A 15,035-nucleotide genomic window follows, 5' to 3' on the forward strand; every position below is an offset into this window, starting at 1 on the left:
TATTCAGTGAGGAGAATGCTCTAAGAAGAACATGAAGTGGGTTTCTTCAAAGAGTAATTTGGTAGATTTTTGGGGTTGAAAAATATCTATGGTTATGTGTTTAGAGTTTGTTGTTACGTTAGTATGTTGGGGCTTTGGGTTTGTGAGTGTTGTGAGATTTGATTAATTGTAGTTGAAATCCATTTCATTGATGGCGGACTTTGGTTGTGAGATTTTGACATAGACATGAAGTTGGCCGAATCAAGTTATAAATATTGTTGTTTTGTGTAGATGTTTTATTTTCTTGTTTGTATAAATGCACTTCTGTTAGCCCCAAATCATAGAAATTAATATTAGAGTTTCTGCTATTACACAACTAAGTGGAAGGAATATAAGCGAGTTGACAATAAATTTGTGAGGTTTACATGTCTAATTTAGGACATATTTGGTTGAGAGAATGAAAATGTGAGAAATAGAAAATATAAGAATAATGAAAAGAAAGAAAATGCTTTTTGTTTATGTTTGATTGCTTTACCATATCTTTGTTTAGCCGGAATAGAAAAGTAAAAAAAAAAGAAAAAAGATATATATATATTTCTTTGCTTGGTTTGGGAAAAAAAATGAAGCAAAAGAAATTACAATTTATGTAAATAATTTTGTGCCCCTATTATATTTAAAAGTAATTTTCATAGTACTCAACAAAAATTGTATTAACAAATGAATAATTTTTTTTTGATAGTTTCATAGTTAGAAGGGAGAAATTACAGTAAACTTACATGTGATTAGGCTCATTTTAATAGTTTCTATTTGTGGTTTGAATTTCATCACTTACCAGTTTACTCACTTGAGATTGCCTACATTAGGTCTCCATAAGCCAACTCAACTTCTAAAGAAATTTGAAGGCTATCACTTTAAAATGAATTGTACACTAACATATTGCAATAAGAGGGGAAAACCAACAATCAACAAAAACAATAGGGTGTTGTTGGAGCTGCACAAATTGCCCTAGCAAAATGAGTTGGATTGCATAAAAATCTAGAATGTCAAATAACAACATTCCCATATGGAACAGTTCAGCTGAATCCTGCACCAGTCCCAATTTAGCTTTACTTTTTTATTTTTACTGTTTCAGAATTGGATGCTGTCGTTGTCTCCAAAAGTTCCAACTTTTAGGACTAATCTTATCTCATACCAAAACTCTAATAATTTGATTATGTTTTATGGAGCACACCTATGACAATTATATAAATGATAGATTATTTTAAATATTATATTTAAAATTATCCAGAGTACGATATGCTCTTCTAAATTTTTTTCCATGATTCCCACTAATTAAGTGATAATTCAATCATCAGGTATTAGCTAACACATGTTTTGATGTTTATAATGGAATTTACTTTTGGGGGACAATGGACATTGGACTTTAAATAAGCATGTAAACTATCACTGAGTAGTAATAAAGATTTTGTAAATTTATTCAAAAATGATTGCTATTCACAGACCCAAAACTTTAACATTCCTTGCTGTGTCAAAAAAGAAAAAGAAAAAAGGGAGGACTTGGTACATTTTGAAAATTAAAATTGCTAATCAAATGATAATGCCAATGGACCCAACCCAAGTTGCATTTTATTCTCTTGAGCAGTTTTCTTTTTTCTCATTCCATTCCTCCAAGTTCTGTGAGAGTTCTATACATTATCTTCCACTAAGGGTGTGTGACTGTTGAGCCATCTATGTCTCTGGTGTGGCCTTGTTGGTCTCATTAAACTTCACGTATATTTCTCCATTATACTTCTTGACACTGTCGACTGGGCTATTTTTGCTTTTGTCAACTTTAAACTTCTTATATATGTCACCTTTGTAAAAATCTCTTGTCCTCCATGTCAAAATTAGGGAAGCAAGAATTCCTACGAATGTGACACAAGCCAAAATTGAGAAGGATAACCTGAAGCAATGGTCACCAATGCAGGTCGGGTCCTTTGGATAAGTCCCATCAGGTCCAAGTGCAGCATCCTTCAATGCCTCTCTTTTGTAGAAGGATTTAACGAGCATTGAATTTAGTAAAAATCCCCCGAGTGGGCTTACCAATTGTGCACAATTGAATAGAGTGGAGTAGTACTTAAGGCCAAAGAGCTCGGAAATGATTGTGAAAAGCAATGTGACTTGTGCACCATATGAAAACCCAACGAGCAGTGATGACGTATAGTATGAACCAGGGATTATTGGAAAGGCAATGAGGAGGGTTCCAATGCAAGTAATGAAGAGTGAAAAAGCCATCATGTTGGTTCGAGGAAATTTATATTTGAGTAATAAAAGCTCTGAGACAAAACCAGCATAGACCCTCCCAAAGTAATTCCATATGCTTATAAGGGTTATGATAGAACTTATGGTCCGGGTATGTAATTTCTTAGCCTCACCAATGGCCCTGAAATTGTCTATGACTGTTAAGCATGTCCCAAGTCCACATAGTGACATAATGAATATATATAACATGTCAACACTTAGGATTGCTTGTAGAATTGTGTAGTCTTCTCCTCTTTCTGGCTTGTTGAAAATGTTTGCAAAACAAGATGAAACTTTCTCATTGTTTTCTTGCTCATGGTTGTTATTGCTAGATGAACGTTCTGGCAAAGCTCGTGGTTCCTCAATGATTAACTCGGTAGGAAGATTATTCAATTGCCTTCTCTTGAGCTTCCATGAGATTGCCTCTTCTCTAATGACGATATAGATAGGGAGTACGAGCAAGGCAGTAACCATTACAGCACTTTCAACGTTGAATGCTTCAGGGAAATCAATGTATTTCCTAAGTAATGTCACAGCCATGAGAAAGATTGCAAGTAAGATTGTCATATAGAAGAAATGCAAAAACACTCTCAGCTCGTTTCGTTGCCTTTCAGTCTTCATTAACCGAATTGTGAACATAAACAACAATGCTACCATTGCTGGCGCCCATCCAATGAGTAAAATAAGGGAATTCAAATCATTTCCATAGATTCCAAGGTGAAGTTGTGTCAAAATAGCTCCGCTAAGTCCAACAAGACCCTTTAGAAGACCAATCACAACCCCTCGGCTTTCGGGGAAGTTCTTGACACAAGTGACAACGGCTGCTGTATTTGTGAAATTCTGAGAATCAGTTCCTATTGCAATGAAGAGGCACATTTGCCAAATATGTGGCTTGGCGATTTTGCCTTTGACTGCCAACCATATCATGAAGTAGCCTCCAAAGTTCATGACTGCACCAATGAAAAGCATGAGCCATGATGGTATTACCTCACCAATTAGGCCTGCCACGATTGCCACATGTGCACCAACGTCCTTGTAAAAGCTCATCATATTGATATCTGCCTCGTCATATCCAAGAGCATCTACAATTGCTTGTGAATAGTTTCTAAATATGTAAGTTGCACCACCCCCTGCCATAATAAACAAGGAGGCAAACACCGTGAACCATCGTCCTTTTATCACTCGCACCAAAAATTGGAATAGCCCACTGCTACTCATTGCTGCCCCAGTTATTATTGGTTCTATAGTATTGTAAATTGAATTAACAAAGATGGTCAGTGTAAAATTTAGTCACTCTGTTACGAAAGCAAAGATGGCTAGAAGAGTATGTTGGCAGAGAAATGAGAGTTTTGTGTTTGCATTAATTGGATTGCAGATGTTGGGTTTCTAAATATTCAAAGACAGAAATGGATTAGGGTACTGAGTTTTTGTTCAAAAGCTTGTTAATATGAGAGAAAGAGATGTTGAACCTTAGATATAGGAAAATCTGTTTGTGGTTGAGGCTCAATCATGAAGGTTTTTGTTGAAAAGCTTGAGGGATCATTCAGAAAATAACAAATATCTTCAGTTTTAAACCTACGAACGTAGATCAGAACAGGAAAGGGTCATATGCAAACAGTTTTAACCTTACAACGGATTAATTCGACTTAGTCTATGAATCAAATTTAACTGTCTACCAAATTCTGAAATATATATTCATAGCTTCTGTTTTACTTTTTTGTAATGCATAGTTTTTAACTGTTTTGCTTATTTATTAAAAATATATATATAATTTGCTATATTACGGCATAATTTTTTTTTTTTTTTTTCTAAATGGGTAAAAATAGGTTTACATTGTAATATCAATGTAAGATTTATATTGATTGTCCAATGTAAACTAAGATTTTTTTTTTTTCAAATCCTAAAAAATTATTTAGACACTAAAAAATAATTTAAGTTGTAATTGATCCGTAACTAATTCAAAATGACATAGTCATATACGTATGGATTGAATTTAAGTTGCACTTGATCCATCTTGAAATTTTTTTCAAACATGGACAATAAAGGAAGAAAATGTAATCTAACTAATATTTCAAGATGATTAAAGATCAATAACTATATTGTTGAAGATGTTTTTATTCCACAACAGTACGAGTAGAGGTACATGTTCTTCTTCATGCATGTAGGTATTAACCAGTTTCTCCACACAATATATAACATTATAACCCAGAACTAGGTAAAAAAAAATGGTGTCCTAGGAACAGACGACATGAGTGAGCACCTAGACCATAGTTGTTTTAGAAAAGGAGAACATTGATTCTGGTTATATTAGTAAACCTCTAATGCGCCCTTGCAATATTTTCTAAAACAAGAAGCACAAAACTTTGCTTCGAGTCCTGTGTTGACAAAGATCAAATAGAATCATGTTGTATCCTCAATCTCTTTCCTGAATATTTGATAAACGTTTTCTCGATATTCAATAATTGCCCAGATGACCCCTCAGGCCCTCATCCATTAGTGCATCCATTAAGTTCGAAATTCTGTATAATAAAATTAAGTTCGAAATTCTATATTTAGAAGCTCGTTAATCTAAGCCTTAGGGGCAAAAAGTTGTTGTGAAATCATTTATCCTTTTTTGTTTTAGCTTTAGAAGAAATGTGTTCCAGTTAGTTCAATTGGTAAAACCTCTAAGAGTTGAATAAGAGATTTGGAATTCAATCTCCGCCTACACTAAAAATCAATTCGTGTATAATTGAGCACTAATTTTTTTTTTTTTTGAGAAACCTCCCCATCAAGAGAAGGGGATTATGTATTATTGATAATTTCTGCAAAGTAATCCACATGGGAAATTACAGGGACTTCCTCCATCCAAGTACAAAAAGGAGAAAAATTACAAGTTGCACGTGCCAGACTATGAGTAACTTTGTTTCCCCGTCTGCGTGTATGATGGAAAACCAGGGACCTGAAGTGGGAAGAAAGGGCCTTAATGTCCAAAATTATGTGACCAAAGGGTGCGCTAGAGTAGTCTTCAGATTTCATAGCTCGAATTGCAATTTCAGAATCGCCCTCCAAGATGACACGATCAAACCCAAGCTCTTTGGCAAAGATAAGAGCCCTCCTTGCTGCTAACACTTCCACCATCTCCACTGAAGTGGGTAGAGGAATAACTTGTGTTAATGTAGCCATAACTAGACCGCTATCGTTGCGGAAGATGGTTCCTAATCCTGCTTCATCACTCCCCTGCAAAACAGCTCCATCAAAATTGACTTTGACCCACGCCATAGGGGGCGGCAACCACTTGGTGATATTTCGGGCAGGCTGAGGTTTTGGAGGTGCTGTGTTGGCTTACTGGAATTCTTGGAGGGCATCTCTTGCCATAGAATTTATTAGTTTCAAGTCAGCCACTTCCTCACCTAATCTCAATTTATTTTGCCTGAACCATATCTGATATGCTACCATTGCAAACAGATTAGTGGGGTGGGACTTCTCGAAACACATGCTAAATACGTCTAGGAATGTTGAGCACTCCCTAGCATCACTTTTCAGCAAACGAAAGTACACAGCCCATACCTCATTTAGCTTTAGGCACGACCAGAGGGCATGCAAGGTAGACTCCTGATCAGCTCCGTAAACCTGGCAGGTGGGGTTAAAGAGAACTTTCCGCTTTACAAGGTTTACTTAGGTTGGCAGAGCTTCCACATTTGCACGCCACAACAAAGTTTTTGTTTAGTTGGGAGTCCTCAATTTCCACAGTCCCTTCCACGCGTTCTTAGACAGGGATAGGTTTGATGATCCAACATTTGAGCTCAGCTCATCATCCACCAGGAGTCTATACCCGGACTTCACCGAATATATCCCATCCACATTGCTACGCCAATACAACTTGTCTTCCACAACATTGAGGCTTAAAGGAATTGATTTGATTAGTTTGGCTTCAAGGGGCAAGAAGTTATTATCAATTGCATCATCAATCCAACACCTTCTCTCCATGTCAATCAGTGCTAATACCTGAGCATCACAGCCATAGAAAATTAGCGGGGATTGAATTCTGGTGTATTGGGGGTCAAGGAGCCAACAATCCTTGTAAATGAGGATGTTTTCGCCATTTCCCACTCTCCATTGGGCCCCATTTTTTATGATCTCACGGCCTTTTAGGATACTCTTCCAGGCAAAGGAACCCTTATCTTCCTTTACATAAAAAATAGTACCATTTGGGAAAATTTTCGCTTTGAAAAACCTATGGAAGAGAGAGGACTTATCTTCTAGCAATCTCCACACTTGTTTTGTCAGCATTGCATCATTAAATTTTTTTAGTTCCTTGAAACCCATGCCTCCAAGGTCTTTTGGAAGACATAGCATGCTCCATTTTGACCAATGTATCTTCCTTTGGTTTCCATAATGGCCCCACTAGAATTTCCAGATCAATTGCTCAATGTCATTACATAAAGTGACGGGGAGTTTAAAGCAGCTCATGGCAAATGTTGGGATAGCCTGCACCACCGCCTTTAGCAACACTTCTCGCCTGGCTTGGGAAAGGAGTTGTTCTTTCCAACCTTGTAACTTGGCCCACACCCTCTCTTTAATGAACATGAGACTTGCCTTTTTGTTTCTACCCACGAGGGTAGGAAGACCGAGGTATTTTTCGTATTGTTTGACCTCTTGAACCCCCAAGAGGCTTGTGATTTGCTCAATGGCTTCTGTTGAAGTAGATTTGCTAAAAAAGAGGGAGGTCTTTGACTTGTTTAACTATTGGCCAAAGGCTCTATCATAGTTGCCTAAAAGCTCTTGGATCTTGTGGCATTCAGTAGTTGTGGATCTGTAGAAGAGCAAACTGTCGTCAGCAAAGAAGAGGTGGGTCAACCGAGGACCATTCTTGCATATAGAAACCCCACTAATTTGACCAGAAGCCGCAGAGTGTTGAAGGAGGCTATGGAGACCCTCTGTACAGAAAAAAAAAGAGGCAAGGGAAAAGCGGATTCCCTTGTCTGATGCCTCTAACTGGATGGACAATTGGAGAGGGATCGCCATTAATAAGGATTGAGTAACTAATTGAGGAGATACATTCCATCATTAAGGCCACCCATCTACCTGCAAAACCCATGCCCTTCATTATTTGCTCCAGGTACTTCCACTCAACACAGTCGTATGCCTTACTCATGTCTAACTTCAAGGTCATGAAACCAGTTTTGCCCGTTTGGTGATGCTTTATATAGTGTAGTGTTTGAAAGGCCATTAGTATGTTGTCTATGATCACCCTACCAGCTTGAAAGGCACTTTGGTTTTTTGACAATACTAATGGGAGGATACCCTTGAGTCTATTTGCTAACACCTTAGATACCACCTTATAAATCACACTGCATAAACTTATAGGGCGGAATTCAGAAATTCTTTCCGGGGATTTTACTTTTGGAATTAAAGCAATATGAGTAAGGTTTATTTCTCTAGGAATCTTACAACTTTGCAAACAGTCTAAAATAGTTGAGCAGACATCATCACCCACAGTATTCCAAAAAGACTGATAAAAGAGCGGAGGCATACTGTCAGGGTCGGGGGCCGTAATGGGCTTCATCTGCTTTATGGCTATTTCCACTTCCTTTTTGTTGAAGTCCCTTAGCAGCATTGTAGTCATAGAATCAGTTACTGAGGGTTGAACCTTTTCAAGGATGTCAGAAAATTCAGATGGAGAGGAGGAAGAGAACAGAGACTGGTAGTACTCAACTGCAATATTTTTTTATTTAGCTCTCCTCTGTACACCAAACATTCTGGGGATTCCTTAATCCCAGAATCCGATTTCTCCTAAATTGCTAGGAAGCCTTACTGTGAAAATAAGTAGTATTCCTATCACCGCATTTCAGGAAAAGCGCCAGAGACCTATGCTGCCACAGCTGACTTTCTTTATCAAGAATTTCATTTATTTCCCTCTGGAGAGATTTTACCACCAATTGATCACCCCCCTTTGCTGCATCCAGTTCAGCTCTAGTTTGGAGTTTCCTCTTCTCCTCAAGCATCTTCCTAACACTCCCAAAAGAGTTTTTGTTCCACTCAGTGAGCTTCACACCACAAGCTTGAACTTTTCCTGCTACCATAGGCATTGTAGCCCCGAGAATAGAAGGACCCCAAGCACTATTGACTGTGTTGCTACAGCCCCTATCCCGAAGCCATATTTGTTTGAATTTAAAAGTTCGTCTTGGATTTGGACTAATACCTTCTGGCTTCACTATAATGGCTTGATGATCCAAAGAGTTGGAGTGGAGATGTTGAACTCTGGTGCCCGGGTTCAGGGAAAGCCACTGATTGTTGGCTACTGCTGGGTCAAGGCATTCAAGCACAAAGCCACCTTGACGACGCCCTTTCCAAGTAAACTTTCTCCCTACATATCTCAAATCTTTCAACCCGAGCTCATATAATACCTCGCGAAAGGCTTTCATTGGAGTTTCTCTTCTTGGACCCAAGCCTAATTTCTCATGAGACCAGAGAATTTTGTTGAAATCCTTAGCACACAACCACGGCATCGAGAAGCTTGCCTAAAGGTGGCGAAGAAGAGCCCATGTGTCTCGTTTCTTGGCCAAATTAGCAAATCCATAAATGCTAGTAAGACACCATTTATTTTTCGGTGAGTCCCCAACCACGGCATTGATGTGATTCAACGATGATGATGTTACTACAATCTTTAGCAAGTTCTTCCAAAACAGTGCCAGACACCCCAATCTATTGACTTGTGGAGTGACTTAGTATTGATCAAAACCCATCTCTGCACACAAACTGATCAGCCTATCTTCACCTGCCCACGTCTTGGCTAGGAAGAGGGCGGTGGGATCTTGTGCTCGAATGAAACTCTTGAGCTCGCCGACGGTGCATCGATTCCCAAGCCCACGCACGTTCCAAAATAATAGGCTCATCGTGATCGACAGGGCTGCCGGCCAGCCACCGTCGTTTGAGGAGAAGATGTTGGGAGGTCATCGTCTATGGTTGCTAAACGTTTCAGAGATTTGAATCTTCTAGGCTTGGTAATGGTCCACGTTTGCCTAGCGAGGTCTCTAATAGCTCTTCATCTAATGTGAGATTGGGCCATTGCATCCGGACCCATCTCCTTTCACTAGCAAATTCCAAAGGGCCATGGGCCGGGGAGATATTGCAAATATCTCTGAGTGGACCTGCGTTAATGGGCTTAGTGGGTTTGCTTTTGGGGGATGCAACTTTGGAGGTGATTGGCCTAGTGTGTCGGGAAGGGCTTTTGTCCAAGTAAATGGCATTTGAAACATTTTGTGCGGGAGCCACTCTGTCAAAGCAGTGAATATCGTTGTCAATTTCAGCAATTAATTGATCAAACATAATAGGTTGGGTAGGCTTCAGTGGGGGAACCAAAAGGGAAGGCTCCGAAAAGACTGAATTGGAAGCTGTGATTTCTACAAAGTTGTCAAAGGCGAGGTTCACGTTATGTTCCAGATTTTTTGGCAGCAAGTTTGATGGAAATTCGTACGCCGTCGCCATTGAAGGATTCTGGGGCTGGAACTGAGCTCCAGTCTGATTCTGACCGTGTTTTCCAGCTTTCTTATAGGAGTAAAAGCTTGGAACTGAGAGGAAGCCCTTTCTAAAGGCCGTGAAAGGAGCTGCTCTCAACCAGGGGCCGAAATGTTGTTCCTCCTTGCTAAGTGATCCTTCGCTCTCTATCCATTTTTCACAATCTTTATCAGGGTGGGTGAGGCATCCGCACCAGTAGCACACATTTGGGAGGCATTCATACCTGAAAGAGACCCAATGAACCTCGTCATTGTCAAGGGTGATAAGCCGACCACGACACAGGGGGAGGGAGATGTTTAAAGCCACACGTACACAGATAAAGCTGCCTCCATCGCACTCATTCGAGGTCATAAGTTGAATAATATTGCCCATTGCCTCACAAATCTATTTAGCCACTTCTCTGTTTTTGAAGCGTAATGGGATGTCGTGTACCTGTACCCAAAACGCCACTGTGGTCATGGCCGAGCTATTAACAATTGCCGAGTTATCATATCTCGATACCACCATGATGTGCTTATCGAAACTCCAAGGCTCTGCTGCTAGGATTCGGTCGATGTCTCCTTTGGAGTCAAAGGAAAAAAGAATCAGGTGGTCGCCAATGAACTTCATCATAAACCCTATTTTTGTTCTCCACAGGGGGTTGAAGGTATTTGCAATGGCTTCCAGATTTATAGGGCGTTTTGTTAGGAATCGGGCCACCATGGAAAACTCTATGTTGGCTTGGTCAGACTTCAAAGCCAGGCCTGGACCTTCCTTCTCTAATAATGAGAGGGATTTCCATTAGTTTGAAAAATCTTCCATTTTGAATTCGAAAGGAGCGAAAAGAGAAGGGAGAAGAAAAGTGTTTCCCTGAAGCCCCAGAAAAACAACCTAGCTAGCCTGAGAATAACAGTGTTATTCATAGGGACAATACTCCTCGAAAAAGGAACGGCAACGCTATGAGACAGGAGGAGGATTTCAGAGAAAAACCCCTCACTGGAACAAGCAACTCTAAACCAATTGAGCACTAATTAAGTCACCATTTTACACTAACCATTTCTGGTGAAATTGACAATCTTTGCCCATAATTAGATAATCGTCCATATATGTGGAACACCAATAGTCTATAGAATCCACGTGAAACTTTATAAAACTCACACAACAAACAATTTAATTTTTCATATATCTTGGTTAGTTTAATTTGGAACCACAGTGACAGTGGTAATTGAGGGATATTATTTTTTTGAAAATTTTTACAAACGACTTACCAAGATTAAATGCTAACTGATTTTTCAAATAACTTGTATCACATATTCATATTATTCAATTCTTGTAAATTTCATGTGTAGTGTACTTCCAATAATCTACCACATACTATGAATGGTTTACAAATTTTTTTCCCCATAACCATAGATTAATACTATATAGTACATATATAATCTTTTTCATAATTTTTTCTTGAAAAATTAATAATTTTTTATTTATGCAGATCAACCATTGACACCATTTTATCGTCTATCATCAACTTAACAACTTAGTTGTTGTCTATTTGTTAATAAAAAAGTAACAAAGATTATGTAAGTTCTTCATTTTTTTTTTTTTTTTTATGAAATTTAAATTCTTCATTCACAATTTTAATATAACAATTTTATTATAACGTGTAATTAAAAGTGACCAAAACAATCTTCGACTCACAAGATGCCAATCCCACCAAGTATACTATAGAAGTAGAGTTTAGGCTAGTATATGTGATTAAATCCTAGCGAAGAAGAGAAGGGGAAAAGGATCCCTCCAATTCTCCTATATTTTTAGTTGAAAAAGTTTGGCAACAAATTTAGTTGTAGCCTAAGACTACAGCTCCGCTTAATATTATTTTATTGGATGAAAATTTTGATCCCTCCAATTCTCCTGTATTTTTAGTTGAAAAAAGTTTGGCAACAAATTTAGTTGTAGCCTAAGACTACAACTCCGCTCAATATTATTTTATTGGATGAAAATTTTGACAAATCCACTGCTGAATTACATTTTTTTTCCTTATATTTTCTATGCTTGCAAACTTTTTTCAGAAGATTAAAGATTGTTGACGCTCATTTTTGAAAGCCCAGCAGCAGGAAGAAGCCCAACAACATAGGTAAGAAGAGAGTTAGTGGATTGATAGGAAAGAACCATCAATGGCAGGAATAATGGATCATAGGCCCAAGAAATAAATAAATGGATTTTGAGAAAAGCAAATGAGCCCAAAAGAGGAAGTAGTAAACCCATGGGCAATAGGTAATGAAGAAAAGCAAGAATGGACCACAGCAGGCTCGAAGTAATGAAGTAAGAAAGAAATGGGTGGATGGAAAGCCCATGAATCCTATGGATGAAAGATAAAGTGATTGGGCCAAGGAAGCCCAAAAGAGTTAGCAAAGTGTCCATGAGAATGTAGAATTAGGAAATGAGCCGAGGATACCCAAGGAAGGCAAATGGGCCAAGGATGCCCAAGGAGAAAGAAATGGGACAAAAGAACCCACAAGCAATGCAACGGGCTAAGAAAGCTCAAAAGTAGAATGAATTACCTTATGGAGTCATTGAAAGAAGGACGAGCAACAAGCCCAAACAGGCTCAGCAAACACAGGTCAAATAACACCGTGGCAAGAATAGCAGAGTGGTACAACAGGAATTGCAATGAGGCTACGGGTGGAGTAAGAAATGGACTAAAAGAAGAAAAACCCAAGCAAGGCCCAGCCCTTAAAAAGAAGCAGGCCAACAAAGAAGGAAAGTCCAGAGGACAGTTCATGCCATAAGAGGTCATGGATGGGCGGCAAAAAGCACAGGCGAGCCCCAGACCATGGCAAACGCATGAGCATTAGACAAGTTTTGGACGTACACAGAAAGTGGAGCACGCGCAAAACCCAGACACTACCAACCTATACCCAGCCAATACAGGAGTGGTGGGTCATGGGTCAAAGGTAAGAAAGGGTATGGTTTGGCGGTAGGGAGAAGGGGAAGCCTATTCTGAAGTTCCCGCTCAAGCTCTTTTGAGGGAAATGTCCTACTGGGATGACATATCACTCAAAATGAGGAGGATGAGCTGGAACCACTAGGTGCATACCATGAGGGATAAGAAGAGAGAACATCCATACCATGGCAAATTAGAATGCCACGGTAAGCAAACAAACAAAATAGCCTTCTTTGTCTGGTAATGGGGAGTGACACAGCCAGTACAGGTAAGTGGTCATGGTTGGGCAGTTAACAAACCAGTGATGGTCAGCAAGGACACCCAGACCAGACAAAGATTGTTAAGGGGCAAAATGGTAAAAAACAGTCGCGACAAGCAGTATAAAGGGTCTTTGCCATGCACAGTAGAGAGGTCGGCAAAAGTAGCAATCACCATAAGGGTGATCACCATCATATCGCATAAGAAAACACAAAAGAAAGAAAGAAAACAAAAGGAAAAATTGAAATAGTGAAACAGAGGAAAAGAAACAGAGAGTTAAAGAAAGAGTGAGAGAGAGTAGAATGGCAGGCATGCACCAATAGGTTTTCTTTCCTTTTCTCCCTCTCAAAGCCTACCCTTTGCTAAAGAAAAAGAATCTGTTTGGGTACAAGCCATTCAAGTCCGTTCCCTCAAAGTATGTAATTTCTACGGCAGGATCTTCCTGCGAGGTTACCCATATTAAGGAAATGATTCCCTCCTTGGCCATAATCCCGCAACAAAACTAAATGTGGTAAACTAATCATCTTCTGTCTCTCACTTTACTGATATCATTTTCTCCTCCAGCCTTTATTATTATACTTACAACTTGTTCTTTTTTCTTACTTTAATGAAAAATTGCTTACTTAGTTTGCCTAACAATAGTGTATCTCGTTTATCATTTTTTTTTTTGTTGCACCCATTCTGCTATAACTTTTTCTACAGCAACTTCACCTGCCACGGGTATGTAACTAAAGTTTCGGCAAACGAGGCATAGTCTGCTCAAAAGCCGGACCAAAGTGAGTTGCAGTTGGGCCGGTCTCGACGCTCTTATCCAAAATATTTGGGCCTAGTACAGCAAGAGGCAGCCCAGCCCAAAGTCACAAAAGGCCCACCACAAAGATCAATAGTTATGTTATCAATCAAATGTTTAAATTTCAAATTTTTGTAATATAAAATTATGCATAAAAAATAAGTTTTTAGATCTGATTAACATAAAATTTGATATGTGTGTTGATGAACATAAAAACATACAATTCAACGGTTAGATTTCTAAAATATGTAGTAATGTTAATTTTTTAGTAGAAGCTGTAGCCTTAAGCTACAACCAAGTTTGTAATCAATCTTTGTCGTATTTAGTTAGATGTGTAACACGTGGAATTTATATAATTTTTAAATAAAGAATTGAAGGATTCTATATAATTTTTAAATAGAGAATTGAAAAAGTCAAAGGAATGTGAAATATAATCACATTATCTAATTAATTAAAGCAAAATAATATATATATATATATATATATATATATATATATCTCTCTCTCTAAAGTTTGAAACATAGTATTTATTGTTGTCACACTCCTATTGAGTGACAATAATGGCCACACCATCCACTTATTTTCTCTTTCTAAACTTTTATTCTCCCTATTCTAAAAAAAAAAAATAAATAAAAACTCTTCTTCTCTCAATTAGTCCACATTTACTATTACACTTCCTTCAATCTTTCTCCTCCCTTTTTTACCTTTTTGTTTCCCCTTACTCTATACTTTACCTCTTTATCTCTCCACTACTGTTACATTTTCTTCATTATCTTTCTTATATTTTGACTATTCTTCTTCCCATCTTATTTTGTATAAGTTCAATATCATTTCTCCCATTCAATCACATTTTCTCCACAAAAAATTGTGAGTACTCTCTCTCTCTCTATTTTCTTGTGATTTTTTTTTTCTTTATTATAATTTTGTTTAAGGTTGTTGATTTTTTTAATGGGATTTAAAAAAAATAATATTTGCTTTGGTATTGTGTTTTTTTAATTTCCCATTACGAAATCTTATCTCATCATTTTATGTAGCTTTGTTTGAATTTTGATTTGGGCTAATACTTAGAGTGAGGACAAAAGGTCCAAGGCATGTTTTTGGGCCTTGGGCCTGATTCGAGGGTATTAATTTGTCCGAGGAAGGTTTAGTGGTAGTAACGATAACAAACTTAAAAACCCACAAGTAAACTATTGCGAAAGAGGCTGATGGAAATAATCCGATGAGGGAAATCTCCTTGGATAAATGAAGTGAAGATCATATGATACGCCATGATGTTTAGAAAGAGATTCTAGAAGGTCTGGTGGATGA

General features: G+C 38.2%; 3 protein-coding genes across 3 annotated transcripts; all 3 read right to left on the reverse strand.

Annotated features, from left to right (window-relative positions):
• Nucleotides 1-1,707: 1,707 nt before the first annotated feature.
• LOC142606413 (protein NUCLEAR FUSION DEFECTIVE 4-like) lies at nt 1,708-3,562 on the reverse strand. Its single transcript, XM_075777769.1, has one exon. It carries the CDS (start codon nt 3,475-3,477, stop codon nt 1,708-1,710), a length of 1,770 nt encoding a protein of 589 aa, XP_075633884.1. The 5' UTR covers nt 3,478-3,562.
• Nucleotides 3,563-5,043: 1,481 nt separating this feature from the next.
• On the reverse strand, nt 5,044-5,520 carry LOC142606414 (uncharacterized). The gene has a single exon (XM_075777770.1). It carries the CDS (start codon nt 5,518-5,520, stop codon nt 5,044-5,046), a length of 477 nt encoding a protein of 158 aa, XP_075633885.1.
• A 444-nt stretch (nt 5,521-5,964) lies between these two features.
• Nucleotides 5,965-8,750, reverse strand: LOC142606415 (uncharacterized). Its single transcript, XM_075777771.1, has 3 exons — nt 8,057-8,750; nt 7,577-7,956; nt 5,965-6,645 (listed from the first exon to the last, which is right to left on the reverse strand). Exons 1-3 carry the CDS (start codon nt 8,748-8,750, stop codon nt 5,965-5,967), a joined length of 1,755 nt encoding a protein of 584 aa, XP_075633886.1.
• Nucleotides 8,751-15,035: the final 6,285 nt, after the last annotated feature.

Source organism: Castanea sativa, chromosome 8 (assembly GCF_040712315.1).
Source record: "Castanea sativa cultivar Marrone di Chiusa Pesio chromosome 8, ASM4071231v1".
Taxonomy (NCBI): Eukaryota; Viridiplantae; Streptophyta; class Magnoliopsida; order Fagales; family Fagaceae; genus Castanea; species Castanea sativa.

Coding starts and splice junctions, on each gene's coding strand:
- LOC142606414 (XM_075777770.1), bottom strand. CDS start 5,520: ATGGCGTGGGTCAAAGTCAATTTTGATGGAGCTGTTTTGCAGGGGAGT.
- LOC142606413 (XM_075777769.1), bottom strand. CDS start 3,477: ATGAGTAGCAGTGGGCTATTCCAATTTTTGGTGCGAGTGATAAAAGGA.
- LOC142606415 (XM_075777771.1), bottom strand. CDS start 8,750: ATGCCGTGGTTGTGTGCTAAGGATTTCAACAAAATTCTCTGGTCTCAT. Junction 7,957..8,056: donor GAATACTACTTATTTTCACA/GTAAGGCTTCCT, acceptor AAAATATTGCAG/TTGAGTACTACCAGTCTCTG. Junction 6,646..7,576: donor GCAGTGTGATTTATAAGGTG/GTATCTAAGGTG, acceptor TGGAAATTCTAG/TGGGGCCATTATGGAAACCA.